The 18,622-nt window shown below is 36.8% G+C and overlaps 1 protein-coding gene across 1 annotated transcript in view; it reads left to right on the forward strand.

Moving 5' to 3' along the window:
* LOC126199273 (pyruvate dehydrogenase protein X component, mitochondrial-like) overlaps window positions 1-18,622 on the forward strand; it is a 122,168-nt gene that overhangs the window by 79,200 nt on the left and 24,346 nt on the right. The window contains exon 7 of the mRNA XM_049936081.1: window positions 727-911. Coding sequence (XP_049792038.1) covers window positions 727-911 — 185 coding nt within the window. The remainder of the gene's footprint in view (window positions 1-726; window positions 912-18,622) is intronic.

The following is an 18,622-nucleotide window of genomic DNA, read 5'->3' on the forward strand; positions in this document are numbered from 1 at the left end:
GGATATGCACAAGTAGAAACACTAGCGGGTTACATACTACTAACTCCGTATCTGTCATTCGACTGCTGTGCCGTGACATGCGGCCGGCGCTGTTCATAGCCAGGTGGCGCTCCCGCGCTCGGCCGAGCTGCGGAGCGCCTCTATCGCCGAGTTCGCGTACTGACGTAGTGGCACTTTTAAATGTCGTGGCACTGTCACAACAACATAGTTGCTCTTAATTTTAATATTTGCCCCTAAATAAATTTAGTGAAAACTAGTTCTGTCTAGTTTAGTTAGAACGTGTTCTTACTAGTTGAAACTAGTTGGTACTGATAACTTTAGTTACAACTAGAATTTGCTGCTGGTCAAAAGTGAAAGTCAGTTAAAACTAGTTTTAACTAGGCAAAACACATTTTGATGAAGTGGGTCAGTACAAACTAGTAAGAACACGTTCTAACTAAAAACAGGTTTTGACTGTAACACATGCATGGAGAAATATTTGACTATTTCTGCTTTTGATTAAGAACATAAATTTGAAAACTAAATAAACATGTCTTAAAAATAATATTTACTTTAATTCTAGCTTTCTGTCATAGAATATCTTAGAAATATTAAGACAAGATACAATTAGTAGGCACTAATATCCTGTATCCAATGAATCTTATCAGTGTCAGCTCGTGTTCATGAGGATGCTACCTTGTTTGATGAAAGCTAAAATCTGGTAGTTAAAGCTACATTTTGTTACAGATAGTTCATATTCCAACTGTGGATGTATCAATAGCAGTTGCCACAGATGCTGGTTTGATCACACCCATAGTGAAAAATGCAGCAGGCAAGGGTATCGAAACGATCTCAACAGAAATACGCAAACTGGCAGAAAAAGCACGATCTGGGAAACTCCAGCCTCATGAATTCCAAGGAGGAAGCTTCACGTATGTATCACAGAAATTGTTACTCCTAAAATAAGTGCAAACAGTGTGCATCAGTTACATTTAGTTATTAGCATTAGTGCTTACTGGAAAACAGTGCTTTTCTCAATACCTACTACTTTGAAATGTGCAGAATATTACAGTATCTCCAGAGACAATACCACAGAAGTGTTGATGTCATTTTATGCAGGAAATATGCGCAGGTCTTGGACAGCTGTTTTTGTCATCACAAAGTAGTAAAGAGGCTTTGGTTTTTGACAAATCCCTAATGTCAGTGTGACTGTTGCTTCATATTGCAACTTGTGCAATAGCTCAACTCTTTTCCATATTGAGTTCTCAATTTCACTTGTATGGTCTTTACAGCAATGTCGCAAGAGTTATAGTGTCCAGGTTGCATATAAAATATTAAATACAGGCTATAAATAGAGAAAATATTTAAAAATAGAAAATGCAAAAAAGATATTCTACCAATGGATTTAAAAATGTTTAATGTTGTTACTAACAGCACCAGATTACTACAATTTAGTAATGTTAGCCACAGACATGTGAGTACACTTTATTTGGCTTATTACTGTGACACAGTAAAGACAATAACTGATAAGTTTGAAGAAGCTAACTTGTCAATATTAAGGTCGATACATAGTTGAAGACAAAACAAAAGTTGCCAACAGATACTGGCCGGTACAGTGAGTACAGAAGAGAACGAGTCCTCTGTGTGGCAGGCAAATGATTACAGCCGATTGTAGGTCATGGGATCTCACCAGATGATGTGACGTGAGCTCCAGGGCCTTGGCCTTTTCCCAGATCGCTTTTTGCAGAGACAGCTTTTAGATTGTGATGCCACTTGTGATGAGAGCTTTAGGTAAGGATTGATCTCAGACAGATGTGACAGTTCCATGTTGCTGTCGGAGTCTGTTACTACATGAACTTCACACTCAATGGCCAGTGCCTCTTTCTCAATCTGGGAGGTGTTGCATTGGGCAACATTGAGTGTATTGGACATGAATGCAACAGGATGTTCAGAACCATCCATCTCCTTGTGGGACACGACTACTCCGACACGATGCTGCATAACGCCTGTGGCAAGAAGAGGAATCCCTGGTGAAAATGGGATGAGGCACAGTACCCGTTTAAGTGCTGAAATAGCTGTGTCCCACTTCAGAGACCACCAGAACAGAACCCCTTTTTTCTGCAATGCGTATACTGGATAGGAAATTTTTGTAGCATGTTAAATGAAATGGCAGTAATAGTTAATTTTTTCTATAAAGGGTTGCAATTCCTTGAGATACTGGGGCCTGGGCATGTTTTCTGTTGCATGGATGCACTGCTTGGTGGGCAGATCCTCTGTTTGCTAATGATAGTACCAAGGTAGTCAACGAACTGTTGGAAAAATTTAGATTTTATAGTTTACATTTGGGGCCAGCCAGAGGTAATCAAGAAAACAAAGACTGCAAGTTCTGAGGGTGTTCATCAGTTGGTGTCCCTGTCACTGTGATGTCACCTAAATAATTGCAGCACGAAGGAATGTCCTATATCAGCTGTTCCAAGAAATGCTGGAAGAGTGGTGGTGTGCTAGAAAAACCGAAGGTTTGTCTGTTATACCTGTAAAGGCCAAAGGTGTGTTGAGCACCAGTAGATCCCACTTTAGTGGCAACTGTAAGTATGCCTCCGAAAAATCGACCTTAGTACAACAGACACTATTTTGTAACTTAGAAAACAGGTCTTTTGTGCGGTGAACCGAAAAAGTGTCGATGATGTCCTGGGTATTAACGGCCTTAAAATCACCACATAGGCAGAGAGAGCCATCCAATTTTTTCATGATTCCAAGGGGGCAAAGGCCCATTTGCATGATGAGAGAAGGGTAATCACCGAGGGCCTCCAACCTATCCAATTCTGCCTTAACCACATCCCAAAGGATGTGTGAAATTGAGCGGGGCCTGCAGGAAGCAAGGCACAGACCTGTTTGTAAGTGAATTTTTACATCTACATCTGCAGCTGTTCCTAAACTAGGGGTAAACAGATACAAGTATGAGGCACTTAAGTCATCAGTGCCATGAAATGGGATCAATGTGGCAATCAAACACGCATTCTCCAAAATCAGAAATCCAAACTGTTCCAATATGTCTACCACAAAGACGTTTTCTGCATTACCAGAAGTAACAACAAAACAGGATAGTTTTTATAAACATTTTATAGGAGATATCTTTAGCAGGAATGCCTTTCATGTGAATGTTATGGCCACTGTACACTGTTACTCTCTGACAAGAAGGTTGTAGCAGATCAGAATCTAATGCAACGTAGGTAGTACTATTCATAAGAGAAGAAGATGCACCAGTATCCACCTGCAAAGGGACTTCCAAACCATTCACTCATAACATGGTTACCAATTTGACAGGTGGACATCTAGTGGGATGAGTCATTGTTTCAGTAGAGCATTATAATGCATGGCTTCAGTAGGAGAGCTGTGAGTAGATCCCACGAGGGAAAAGACGGGAGAACCAGACTCTGCATCGTATCTGTGGTTCCGCATGTCAGATGACCGATGCACACTTTTAATGTGACCCGGAATGCCACATGAAAAACAAATAGCTGATCGATGTGGACAGAGGGAGTGAGCGTGTTAGTGGAAACACTGAGTACAAGAAGGTAGACAATACGGATTGGAGTTCCATTGAGACGGAGAACCCAGAAAGGTTCTGAAATTGAGTTATGAGAGGAACTTGAACTGTCATTTCCCTGTTTGCTTGCCTTTAGACCATTCTGTTGGCATGGCATAACATGTTTACCAGAATGGCTGACACGGGGATGTGATTTCCTGTTGCACTGATGGGAAGATTTTACTGTCAGACAAGCGGTGACAGCAGACACTATGGACTGAGCCTCCCAATAGCTTTCGGTTTCCTATGTGAATTTGAAAACCTGAGCAATTTTAAGGATTTTGTCTGAGGAAGGATCCATATGCCATAAAGCCTGTGAGTGGACTTCCTTGTTGGGTGAAAGATGGAGAAGCGAGTCCTGAACCAAGGAGTCTGCATACAATTGGCAACTTGATTCTTCAGAGCACACGAAAGCACAATGTTGACTAAGACCATGAAGGTCAGTAGGTTCCCGATGGTTGTGCACAATGTCTATAACATTTCAAACGAGCATATGCCCACACAGGATTGACACTCATAATGGTCCAACTGCAGATAACTATGTTCAGCAAAATCAAGCAATGGAAACTCCAGGTTGGGATATCAATGATTGCTACTTACTGTAAAGGTGACAAACTAAGTTGCAGACAGGCACAATTAAAAAGTGTAAGTATCTTTTAATTATGCCTGTATGCAACTTAAAGTGTCATCTTTATGGTAAGTAGCAAACTAAAAGACAGACCATCAGGATGTTTCATGGGGTATAACTTTTACGGAGCAAATTCAACACACTATGAAAAGATCGGGAAACAAAAAATGACTGTTTACAATCTGAATTGGTTACCTTGTAGGCAGTGAAGTGATGGAGCAGGTGTCATGAATATGTTTCCCTATCATCAGTGCCATCCATAAATGAAGGAAACAGTAGAATGATGAAGTATCTTGTTCATAGTAGACAGTGCTGTTATTTGTTGCTGTAGTAATACAAGCTACTGTTGCTGTTGTTCCAGTAACTGCCGATCAAGAAGTGATTGTTCCTGCTGTTACTGGAGCCACTGCTTCATAAATTGTTCATCCATGTTGTCCAGTATAGTAATGCAAAGGGTGTGCTATGACGAAGCAAGCTGGGAGAATTTTGATTCCTCTCTTGTTTTGCCTTCTGCCTCCTTAAATTAGTTTTTTCACTTTTAACAATTCACCATTAACATACATGAATATAAATTGGGTCATTCCACGCCAAATCATCCAGCCAAAAGTAGATATAAAACCCAAGGTTTTTGGATTTTTTCCAAAATTTATATGTGAAATGTATGCATAAAGGTAAGAAAATATCCAAAGTTTAATCCAATTTTATCGAGTAGTTTCTGAGTTATTACCATTTAAAGTCATAGGCTAATTGTATTTCTGAGGGCGATTAAGACATAACTAATGCATGCATGCTTTTACAGAATTTGAAGCAAAATTGTTAGTTTTGAAGCTAGAGCCTTGATATGGGGGAGAAGAGGAGTTTCTGGCACAACTTGACTAGAAGAAGGGATCGGTTGGTAGGACATATTCTGAGGCGTCAAGGGATCACCAATTTAGTACTGGAGGGCAGCGTGGAGGGTAAAAATCGTAGAGGGAGACCAAGAGATGAATACACTAAGCAACTTCAGAAGGATGTAGGCTGCAGTAGGTACTGGGAGATGAAGAGGCTTGCACAGGATAGAGTAGCACGGAGAGTTGCATCAAACCAGTCTTAGGACTGAAGACAACAACAACAACAACAAAAACAACAACAACCCAACAAAATAAATAGGAATTCTGTATTGTTCATCATCCTATGTAGCATCCTTTCAAATATTCATGGCAACAAACATAAATTTCTTTATGCAAAAATACCAACAATGCACAAGGCTTTAGGATTGTGCAGGAGTTGACACGCTGGGGCTCATACAGATTTCATGTAGCGGCACCTATTGCTTCGTGGAATTTTGTGAAGTGCTTGTTGGTGTTAGTGAACCATAATGAAGCGCTTTCATTATAGTGCCAAATTCAAGAGGGGAGTTTTTTTTTTTTTACGGAACAAAGTTCTAATTGTGCTGCAGGTCTGTGATACTGGATTGATGAGAACAATGTCAGGCGATGGTGACTGCTGAGAGACAAATTATTTGAATGTTCAAGTAGCAGGAAAGCATTTGGTGGGCCAAAGTGTGGCCGATATCATGCACTAGAAGTGATTTTAAATGAATCTATTAGGGAACTGCATCAGAAATTCCTGCCTGTGAACGCCGAAATTTTAAAAGTTATGGCATGTGAAATTGCTAGAGAGCAAAAAATCGAGAATTTTAAGGCTAGTCGCAGCTGGATTGATCTGTTTATGAAGGGCTGGGGTTTTTCACTTTGGAGGCGAACATTTCATGTAAGATGTATTACAAACCTAATAAAATTTTATTTTAAATTCTAATTTCTAAGTTATTTTCATTCTTATTTTATAAGTGTTGCTACTCTGCATTGCACAGGATAGAAAAGTCTGGAGAGCTGCATCAAACCAGTCTACGGACTGAAGACAACAACAACACACCCTGCATTTCAAGTCATCACCAAATATCTACTACGAAAATCCGACTGGCAAGGCTGTTTGGGATGTATGTCAATATGGCCAACTCTATGTTCTGAATTTTTTCCTACCTGTGACAAGAAATGGTTGCTAATAGGAATTTTTATAAATCGTGATTCACATGCAGTATTTTCTTCACCATAAGAATGATACGAATGTAAACATTAAGCCGTGTATTATTTCGTGTTTGCTGCTATCTCATTTAAATCCTGTCTGCCTAATAAATTATGAAACTAGAGCGAGACAGCAGCAAATGCGGAAGAATATACATGTCATGTCATGATTATATTCATATTATTCTTATGCTGAATAGTGATACAGTCAGAAATGAAGCACGGCAACTGACTAGATTTTTAAATCTAAGATGATTCTAATTTCTGTGCAGAATGTAATGTACTAAAGAGGCGTCTGCAAAGATTTTCAAATGGAGAAAAATTTTCGCTAAGCTCTCGTTCAGAACATTTTCTATCATACGCAGTCTATTATTTGGTTTTTGTTGATCATTATCAAAGAAAGCAGCAGTGTACGTAACAACAAATAGCAGTCTCTTTGCCATTGTTTCGCTAATGATACAATTCCTCTCTTTTTATTTATTGTAAGCGGCTGTAGCGCGCACAAAAGCAAGCCATGCTGCGAGCAGTGACAGGTTGTAAACATTCATTATCAGAATGTGACAAACAATGCACGACACAGTACAATAATGCATTTTCAGCTTAGAGTGGCGTAAACACCTATAACAAAGAGAATGGCAAAATAAGCAATTTATTCAAACCAGACGAAGCACATGAAAAAGGAAGGGTACCCGTATAAATACGGACAGAGCGCCTGGTGCATAGTAATGGCTACCTGGTGAAGCCAAACTACTGTAGCTTTATCTTCATCCATTCTACCTAAATTGTTTCTCATGTTACAATGAACCAACTTTATTTTGATTTGGAGGTGCGATATAAAACTTTTCTCTCCCCTTAAATTTCAAGTGCGGCTTAGATTTGGGAAAACATTTTTTCCGTGATTTCGAGTCTCATTTTTCAGGTGTGGCTTAGATTCGAGTGCGGCTTAGATTCGAGTAAATATAGTAGGCATAGAAAATTATTAATAGCTAAAATCTCCTTGCAAATAACCCAATACAAGCATATATTTTTGAAAACAGCATAAAATTACCTTTCAGATGGTGCAAAAAATTTGGTGGGGTTCTGAGTTGTAACCATTTTTTCTTACATTGAAGTGGAAACAAGTTTTATCTATTCAGACTGTATAGAATGGCTATTTTAAGATTCAAAATGGTTATAGTAGAGGTTATATAGAAGTATAAGGTTTTAAAACTATAATTTGGAAGATCAGCTACTTAAAACAGTAAATCATTAGTACATCTTGTATTATGTATTTTTAAATTGGGTCAAAGATTTTACTGTAGTTGTAATTTTATTTAACTTTTTTGTTTTATTTAGCTGAAGTTAAAGTCAAGAAACATACAACATTTTTTGAGTCATGTGAAGTGTGTTGAAGTTCAGATAAGGCAGTACTCCTATGCAAGTATGCACATCGAAAATTCACCAGTCAGCAGTTTGCCTGCTGTTTTCCATCAAGACATGAAATTTAAGTCAGGACATGAAACCCTCCCTCCCCCCACAGTCTGACTGTACTGCAAGTCTATCAGTGTACATTTGGCTCTGTTCAAGTTAACTGCCTAGTCTTTCGTGCTTAGTGACATTTTAAATAATTGTTATGTAAACACAGTTTGTGTTTTGTACCATGGAGATAAGAGCAAGTTCATGTAAAGATTTGAAGTGTTCAGTAGGTTCATTACTAAATCTTTCATGTGAAAATAGTTCACTGACAAAAAGCAAAGAAATTTATTTAATTTCGGAAAACTTGTGTAAAGAAGAAGTAGAAATTTTAGTTTGGCATACTAATAAGCAGTACAGTGAAACAGATGATATTTGTTCCCATCATTTGTGTTATTTTTTAAAGTATTTTGAAAAGAACCAAAAATCCTGTTGTGATCCATTTAAGAAACATTCTGTACCTTTAACAGAGAAGAAAGATTTGAGGATAATTACCCTGGAAAAAGCGAAATATGTTAAGGAAAATAAGAACACTGTTTTAGTGCCAGGAAAGCTGTTGTGCAGTACATGTAGAAAATTGTTGAACGAGACAACACCTACTTTAGATCAAGAAGATATTGCTCTACTTGAAAGTGATGAAGCAAATGAGGGTGAATTAACCAATGCAAAAAGATTAGTAGGAAGAGAAAAGTTGAATGAAATGCTTTTAGGGTTGGATGTGGCACTATTTCAACTTCAGTCATTATCTACCCAATCGAAGAAAAAAATATGCCAAAAAGAAGTTTAAAAAGGCAAAAGACTAGGTTAAAAAAAAGCTGTCATTTGTTTTGAAAGTACAAGAATTCAACGATTCAAGTGAATCTGACAGTACAACTCATGGTAATAAATTGAAGACAAAATCTAAGGATCTTGATCATTTAGTGGATGCTATAAAGGAAAAATTCAAGACAAACTTGACCAAACAGGAAAAAATACAGATATTAACAATCACTCCAAAGTCTTGGTCTTGCATAAAAGCAGTGGAAAAATATAATGTATTGGAATAGTTTGTGCGAAAAGCCTGAACGCTTGCAAACGAGAAAGGTATTTTGGCTGTGACAGAACCCAAACATGGCAGAACCCTTCCCCAGTAAACAATAGACACTGTCCAACTGTTTTATGAAGATGATGAATTTTCTTACATGTTGCCAGCTGCTAAAGACAAAAAAATACTTACAAGCAGGAAAGAATTCTTTTATGCAACTTATAGGAACTATTTATTGCGTTTAAAGAAAAACAGCTAAATATTAAAATTGTATTTTCCAAATTTTGCTCCTTGAGACCAAAATGGTGTGTGCTTGCTGGTTCACCTGGAACTCACAGTGTGTGTGTTTGCTTGTACCACCAAAGGGTTGAGCTTTTAGCAAACGCTCTGAACCAGCATGATAAAGAATCAATACACACTATGACGGACAAATTGGTTTTTGATAGACAAAACGTAGACTGTATGTTAAGATGTTGTGATGTGTGCCCGAAAACAAGTGAATCAATGCAGCTACATCTAAAAGAAATACTAGGAGACTATGATGAAAATGAAGACATTAAATTTTCGCAGTGGGTTTCAAGTGACAGCAGAATGACTTTAGATGATCTAAAGCCTGATGTACCATTTGTTTATTCAGTACAAGATAAAACCATAGATTTCATAAAACAAAACTTTCCTGGCATTGAACAAATTGAGTATTTTACAGATGGTTGCAGTGCTCAGTATAAAAACTTCAAAAGTATAATAAATAAATAAATAAAAAGATTTTAAATTAAATGCAAGCTGGTCATTTCATGTTACGAGTCTTGGTAAAGCAACTTGCAATGGGATAGGGGCACAGTCAAGAGAACTGTAACAAAAAAAACTTGCAGAGCAGTAGGCAAAGTGAGCAGATAGTAAACACTGAACAAATGTACAATTTTTGCAAAAGTTTATTCTCAAAAATATATTTCTTCTTTTTAAAGGAAGAAGAAAATGAAACTAAAAGAACAATGCTTGAAACTAGATCTCAAATGGTCAAACAATACCGGGTACATGAACTTTTCCATTATTTTAAGCCAGCTTCTTGTGAAGAAATTACAGCCAAACGAGTGAGTTCAGACTCAGAAATTTTGTTGAAACAGAATATTTTTATGACTATCACAACTATTAAACCTAACCTACATTCTTTCATTGCATGAGTTTATGAGAAGAACCTGGTGGATAGGAATGGTTCTGGGTTTCAGTGAAGAAGAAGGGGACTATGACATTCTTTTTATGCACCCTCACGGACCAGCAGAAACTTTCTTTTGGGTTCAAAAAGAAGACAGATGTTCTCTTCCACCAGCCCATCTTCTATGTGTAATAGCTCCTCTAAAGGTAGCATCTCAGTTCGGCAGATCATATTAGATTGATGCTAATTCCAGAAAGGAAATCATCAAAACATGGAACAATTTCAATGCTTTATTGTAAAAAGAAAAAAAAAAAAATTAATGGACATTTAAATGTAATTGTTGTACATACTGCTTTATATAACCTTAGTATAATACTGCAACTGAATAATTATTGAACTGTAAAATCATCAAAAACGCTTTGTACAAAGAATTTGTTTGAAAACGAATAATGGCCAACTCGTATTCAAATGTAACTAAACCTATTTTGTAAAATTCTCAATGTATGTATCTTTTATTTTAAAATAATCGATACATAAAACTTGAGTTCATCTGGTATTTTCACAGTTGCATTGACTTCAAATATTTAATTATTGTATCAAACATGTATTTTACAAAGTAAATTACAAAATTTGACTTCAATTTGTCATAAAATTGTTACAACTCAGAACCGCACCAAGTTTTTTTGCACCATTTGAAAGGTAATTTTGTACTGTTTTTAAAAATATGTGGTTGTATTGGGTTATTTGGAAAGAGATTTTAGCTATTCCAAATTTTTACACCTATGTCACAGTTTTGAAATTAACAATATTTTGAGTTTCAGTACAGTTTTTCAATATGAATGAACATTACAAATCGGAATTTTGTAGATCTGTCAGTTTCAGTGTTTAATTTAGAAGAAAACAGTGAAAATTTCAAGGCTCTAGCTTCAAAACTAACAATTTTGCTTCAAATTCTGTAAAAGCATGCACGCTTTAGTTACGTCTTAATCGCCCTTGGAAATACAATTTGCCTAAAACTTTGAACGGTGATAACTCAGAAACTACGTGCTAGAATTGGATGAAACTTGGAATATTTTCTTATCTTTATGCATACAATTCAAATATAAATTTTCATAAATATCTGTGACAGGTGGGTGTAGGGCCCTGGATGACATAGTATGGGATGACCCATCTGTATTTTCATAATAGAGAAAGATTGACCCTCAGTTTTAAAGCATATAACACCAGATCTAATTTTGTGCTTAGTTTTATTTATGTAATTGATTTTCTAATTTATTTTTGACTATTCATAATTAGTATCTTTCATTATAGGGTGAAATCAGTAATTGTTTCGTATCTTAAATTCTGTTGGTGACTTATAAACAAATATAAATTCTGCACTAATTATAAACATTTGGAAGACGAAATACTAGTAATCTTAAAGTATCTAATTGGCTCTGTTTGAAAACGTGTTAGCAAAATCAGTCCTTCATTAATTCCAGAGTAATTACAGTAACAGTTTTGTCAAAAGTATTGTTTGCGTAACTATATATGTTAATTTCATGATTTAAACAAATAATTGGCGTAACCCTTGCAGTAGAAGAAACTGTTAAAAAGAATGAATTTTTTGATGTATTCAGTTAATTTAATGAGTTAAGTTTTAATAGTAATTTCAGTAAATTAAACTTCGAACGATGTGTAGTTCCAGTACATATTATTGTGATGATAAATAAGGGCCCAGTGTTTGGTCACGAGACTGCCAGTCCATGGTAGAGTTTCAGACGAGGAACCTGTGTTGCTTAGTACGACAACAATGTATCAACTTAACAGTGAAATAAGTGTTACTCCAATAGAATGTGTGTTAAAGCAGTAACAGTGACTGTTCAATTTATTTGAAGGACTGTGAACTATGTAGTTATGTTTTTCATGCTCGTAGATGTTCAACAGAAAACTGTTGTAGCAGTATGTGGAGGTTTGTCTGCAAACTATTAATGAGGCTTATGAAAAGTTTAAAACAATAGTGCACTGGCCATACATATGTAATTGTGTATTATTGGGGGTTTGTGCAAAGTGAAATAAAACTGTGGCGAAATGCAAATGTGTACCTGTCAGCTACAGTATTTACAGTAGTCAGTGTCCAAATTACAAAACCTATATTTCAGCCAGAGTAGCAACGCAATACGTCGACACCAAGGAGAACAAACGAAGAAATAAATATAGCAGGTGGAACTGTTACATATGGTGCCCTTGTGGGTGAGGATTATTGTATGTGGGCACAATAAACTAGAACTCATGACATTTGACAGTGAAGTGTGAACTCGAGCAGTTTACAGCTTTAAATGAAAGTGGTGTCAGACAATCAGTGCTGGGGTTTCCTAACGAAGAATGTGCAGCAGCCAGTCAGCGAGAGGGTTCTACGGAAGCATCCACTGAGTACAGGAGCAGCCAATCAGCACGCAGATGGACACAGCTGACCAGAGATAAACAAGAAACTTGGCCGAGAGAATTACAACTTGCCGCAGTCGTGCAGACTGTATGGACTGAGATGATGGCAGCAGCAGCAGCAGCAGCAGCAGCAGCAGCAGCAGCAACAACCACAACTGCAGCAGGAGACGAGTGATTGAAAAATAAGGTATTTCATAGCAAAAGGTGTTTTATATTAAGTGATGCATAATGAGTGGCCTTAACGAACAAGACAGTGTGCTTGAAAACAAAGCTCTAGAGGTTAAGTTCTTAAATAACGAGAAAGACTTAATGGGGACTGAGTCGCAGGACAATAGTGGTTACGGAAATTTGGAAGCGATGTTGAGGCAAATTTTGAGTAATGCCAATAGTTCAAAAGACGGCATGAATAGGATGGAAAGTAACATGAATAGGTTTGAAAATAGTTGAAAAGAAGGCATTAGGAGGTGGGAAAATAGTATGAAGAAAAGTAGTACATAATACTAATGAGGAATTAACATTGAGTAGTAAATGTGTAGAAGAGAGGGAGAAACTTTGTGATGACAATAGTAGGAAGGTGGAGGCTTGTGAAAAACAGTGTAAAGATGAAGTCAAGGCTACTGAGAAATTTTGTACTGAAAGTATGGTTAAGCTTGAGAACCAAATCGATCACATTAGAAATGATTCAGAAACTGAGGTAGAAACCAAGTGTGCAGTAGTGGTAGAGGAAAAACTGGAAAAAGTAAATGAAAATGTAGATGTAAAATTGGCTAAAATAGAGAAAAAGGTGGAAGAGGTCCCAAATCTAAAACATAGCGTAAGTGAAAGTGTGTCTGATTCTGACTGTAGTTGTAATGATGATAGCAGTGAAGAATCCAGCAGTGATGAGAATTGGGTATTTGAATCTATAATTAATAATGAAGGCAATATGTTAAGTAAAGAAATGTTTGGACAAGATGACATGGTAAGTAAAAAGGAAGTGGGTCACCCTGTAATAACAGCAAGTGTACAGGGTAAACATGTTAAGTTTCTACTGGACAGTGGTAGTCATTTGAATGGCATGTTGCAGCCATTTTCTGAATCTATTAAGAACCCAGAGGTTATAGTAGTAATGCATGTTTCTGGAATAAAAATTATTGGTGCTACTGGTAAGCTATTGAAGAGTGTGAAACAAGATATACTATTAAATGTAGAATTGGCAGAACAGCTGTTGAAGTACAGTTTGTTGGTGATTCAAAAATCTCAGCAGTGATGTAATATTTGGGACTAATCTCTTGTGTAAAAGCAAGTAGGGGGTTCAACATTCTGTGTTGGATTCATTATGTGGTGATAATGCTTACCCCAGCTGTCTGTCTCATTTTTCATGTTTCATGAGGCAGTCAAACTCTTCTCCTATCCTATCTGTAGTTTGTAAGTCAATCAGAGACACTCTCATCTTTGACTTTCAAGTAATTTTGTACTGTAGGATGCTTTAGTATAGAAATATGTTAGAAAAGTTTTTCTCAGTGTTATATGTATATCTATATATAGTATATTAAAAACAAAGATTCCATGACTTACCAAACGGGAAAGTGCTGGTAGACAGACACAATAAAAAAAAAAAAACACACACACACACACACAAAATTTCAAGCTTTCGCAACCAACGGTTGCTTTGTCAGAAAAGAGGGAAGGAGAGGGAAAGACGAAAGGATGTGGGTTTTAAGGGAGAGGGTAAGGAGTCATTCCAATCCCGGGAGCAGAAAGACTTACCTTAGGGGGAAAAAAGGACAGGTATACACTCGCGCACACACGCACCCATATCCATCCACACATATACAGACACAAGCAGACATATTTAAAGGCAAAGAGTTTGGGCCAGTTTTTCCCCCTAAGGTAAGTCTTCCCGCTCCCGGGATTGGAATGACTCCTTACCCTCTCCCTTAAAACCCACATCCTTTCGTCTTTCCCTCTCCTTCCCTCTTTCCTGCGAAAGCTTGAAATTCTGTCTGTGTGTGTGTGTGTGTGTGTGTGTGTGTGTGTGTTTGTGTGTGTGTGTTTTTTTTATTGTGTCTATCTACCAGCGCTTTCCTGTTTGGTAAGTCATGGAATCTTTGTTTTTAATATATTTTTCCCATGTGGGATGTTTCTTTCTATTTTATCTATATATAGTATGTTGTGTTAGTGATCAGAAATGCAGTCATAAGAGGATGGAAGAAAGTAAAGTGGTACTATGGTTAAAGAATTTATGTCAAAGAGGTAAGGTAAACAGAAAATGAAAGGTATCAGCATATGTGGATAATAATTAACATCTGAAGTAATCAGCTCATTGGTGCGGCAGCAAGGGTAATATTCAGTAAAAAATCATCTTAAATATGAGATATTAATATTAATTGTGGTATAATAGAAGTGTTTGTGTTCAGTGCCATCAGTATATTGAGATAACTATCTAACCAAAGAAGTTTATGGTACAGCCTTTTCTAATATTAAGGAACTATAACTTTAAACATAGATGCCTGGAGTAATGTGTGTGGAATATATTAGCAAGACTTGTATGTATATTGCCCTTCAGGCTAGAATACAGGGAAATAATAGTTTAACTATATATAACGGTAGTATGTGTTCCCGAAAGAACAGTTACTGTGGATGACCATGCAGCTTTGCTAGAAATGAAATGATAATTAAATGGACACCCTAGCTGCAAACAGGCGTATATGTACGTCATTGGGGACATGTTGAAAATGTGTGCCCCGACTGGGACTCGAACCCGGGATCTCCTGCTTACATGGCAGACGCTCTATCCATCTGAGCCACCGCGGGCACAGAGGATAGTGCGTCTGCAGGGACTTATCCCTTGCACGCCCCCCGTGAGATTCACATTCCCAACATGTCCACACCACTACATTCGTAGTGCGCCTAATAGATGTTTGCCCATGATACTCATTACTCGTGGCAGATTAATCTACCAAGTCCCGTACGAGTTCAGGCATAGCGTGTGCGTTCGCACAAGAAGGTCAATGGCCGGGAAGCCATATTTTAACTATATATAACGGTAGTATGTGTTCCCGAAAGAACAGTTAACATGGATGACCATGCAGCTTTGCTAGAAATGAAATGATAATTAAATGGACACCCTAGCTGCAAACAGGCGTATATGTACTTCATTGGGGACATGTTGAAAATGTGTGCCCCGACCGGGACTCGAACCTGGGATCTCCAGCTTACATGGCAGACGCTCTATCCTTTCGGGAACACATACTACCATTACATATAGTTAAAATATGGCTTCCCGGCCATTGACCTTCTTGTGTGAACGCACACGCTATGCCTGAACTCGTACGGGACTTGGTAGATTAATCTGCCACAAGTAATGAGTATCATGGGCAAACATCTATTAGGCGCACTACGAATGTAGTGGTGTGGACATGTTGGGAATGTGAATCTCACGGGGGGCGTGCAAGGGATAAGTCCCTGCAGACGCACTATCCTCTGTGCCCGCAGTGGCTCAGATGGATAGAGTGTCTGCCATGTAAGCAGGAGATCCCGGGTTCGAGTCCCGGTCGGGGCACACATTTTCAACATGTCCCCAATGAAGTACATATACGCCTGTTTGCAGCTAGGGTGTCCATTTAATTATCATTTCAAATAATAGTTTGTCTAAGTGATAATTTTGTGTGATCAGTAATGATAGTTATGTTTGCCTGAGCATAAGGATCTGTTACTGTGGAGTGTTTTTCAGTAAGTCAATTTTGCATTAGATAAGCAGAGAAAGTGTTTATTTATTAGATAATGAAACAATAATGAAATAAGAAAGTAATAAGTAATGTTAGTTTCTTAATGGTTAGGGAGCCTGTCTCTGCAGCAGGGATATTTTTTGAGAATGCACTCCACTGGCTAACAAGGTGAGAAATGTAAGTGAAATAATGGAGCTGACAGACATGATTAATGCAAAAGATAACTGTATACAAACAAATGTAGTGTAACTGTATTAATGATCTAATTGTGAACTAGGCAACATTGGGTACTGTACATATTGTGCAATTCATGACACTGCAGTTAGGAATGAGAGCTTAACTGAAAGAGCGAAATTTTAGTGTGGTACAAGGCATATAATGCTGCGTCATTGGACCTATATGTTATTTGAAAACTTCTTTTTGTGTTCTGAGCTTGAAGTGGTAACACTGGTACGAAGAACAATAATTTTTCTGATTCACCGGAAACTGTGGTGCTAGACTGATGTGAATATTCTGACAGGTAAACTATTTGGTAACATTTTGTGACTTTGTGAGGATTTAATTTTCTGCTTCAGTGAGAGTAGTACTCAGAGTTGAGAAATAGGGCAATGATTTGGTACAACTTCCATCTCCTTAATTTTGATTTGAATAGTAATTGAGCTGTGTAATAGTGACTATTCTTTTTTCATAATGATCTGTAAATCTATGCTACTGCACATCTTGAGTTTTTACTAAAGGTAATGCACATATTTTAGGTGATGTTTTGCAAGTGGGAAATAAACAAGTCTTTCAAGTCTAACCGGTTTCAGTCAGTTATGACTTAGAGTAATGTATTGTAGTGTAATGTGTAATTGATTTTAAAATTTTTGTAGTCACCACACCTTCCGTACTATAGTCAGTTTTAGTGTTAATTGTTGTAATGTTATGAGAACTATGTAATGTATTTATATATGATGTAATGACTATCAGTTGCCATTAGTGTTACTTTTTTTCTTGGACTTAAGTTAGAAGTAAAAAGAAAGGAGGGTACTAAAGTAGGATATTTTGTCTCATTTTTTCATGTACTGTGGCGGAGGAGAACCGCCTCCAAGGGAACTGATAGCAGTGTATTTCCTCGCTAACTGCCACTTGGACCTGTTGAAGGTGTGGACAACTTGGTGAGAAAGTGTGTAAGAGCTCATTGAAAAAGTGAAAGTGATTGCGAAAAATACTAAACAGTGAGCAAGTGAAATTTTTTGTCTAAACATGAATTGCAATGCATAGTGTAATTTAACTTCTTTGCTACCCATGAGGATTAATTTTTGTTAAGCAAGACAGGACTTATACAAAGTGATACGTATTTTAAAATACAATCTTCGCTTAACAAAAAAAAGGCATCACTTATGATGAAGATGCGTAAATTTTGTTAAAAGTTTAACTTGTGGATATTTTGTGATATTGTACAACAACTCGCTGTATGTAAATATTTTGTATTGTGATTTTCATATGGCCAGTTCACAAAAGTATAAATTTGAAAAGACATATGTACTGTATTTTTGATAAGCTTTCTTATGTAATATTTTTTGTGTGTATATTTTAAACCCAATTTCTATCATCACTTGTCATTGAGTTGTCCAGTTAGCTATTTCCAATATCTATCTAGTCAATTCAATGAGGGGGTGATGTGACGAAGCATGCTGGGATAATTTTAATTCTCCCCTTGTTTTACCATTCGCCTCCTTAAATTCGTTTTTTCACTTTTAACAATTAACCATTAACATACGTGAATATAATCTGTATTTTCATAATAGAGAAAGATTGACTCTCAGTTTTAAAGCATATAATACCAGATTTTGTGCTTAGTTTTATGTATGTAATTGACTTTCTAATTATTTTGACTATTTCTAGGTATTATCTTTCATTATTGGGTGAGATCAGTAATTGTTTTGTAACTTAAATGCTATTGTCGACATACAAACAAATATAAATTCTGTGCTAATTATAAACATTTGGAAGATGAAATACTAGTAATCTTAAAGTATCTAATTGGCTCTATTTGAAAACATGTTAGCAAAATCAGCCCTCCGTTAATTCCAGAGTAATTAACAGTTTTGTCAAAAGTATTGTTTGTGTAATCATATATGTTAATTTCATGATTTAAACAAATAATTTGGCTTAATTATTGCAGTAGAAGAAACTGTTAAAAAGAATGAATTTTTTGATGTATTCAGTTAAATTAATGAGTTAAGTTTTAATTGTAATTTCTGTAAATTAAACATCGCACAATGTGTAGTTTCAGTACCTATTATTGTGATGATATATAAGGGCCCGGTTTTTGGTCACAAGACAGGCAGTCCAAGGCCGAGTTTCAGACGAGGAACCTGTGTTTCTTATTACGACAACAATGTATCAACAGTGAAATAAGTGTTACACCAATAGGATGTGTGTTACAGCTACGACAGTGACAGTTCAATTTATGTGAAGACTGTGAACTATGTGGTTATGTTTTTCCTGTTCATAGATGTTCAACAGAAAACTATTGTAGCAGTATGTGGAGGTTTGCCTTCAAACTATTAATGAGGCTTATGAAAAGTTTAAACAGTAGTGCACTGGCCATATATATA

This window comes from Schistocerca nitens, chromosome 8 (genome assembly GCF_023898315.1).
Source record: "Schistocerca nitens isolate TAMUIC-IGC-003100 chromosome 8, iqSchNite1.1, whole genome shotgun sequence".
Lineage (NCBI taxonomy): Eukaryota > Metazoa > Arthropoda > Insecta > Orthoptera > Acrididae > Schistocerca > Schistocerca nitens.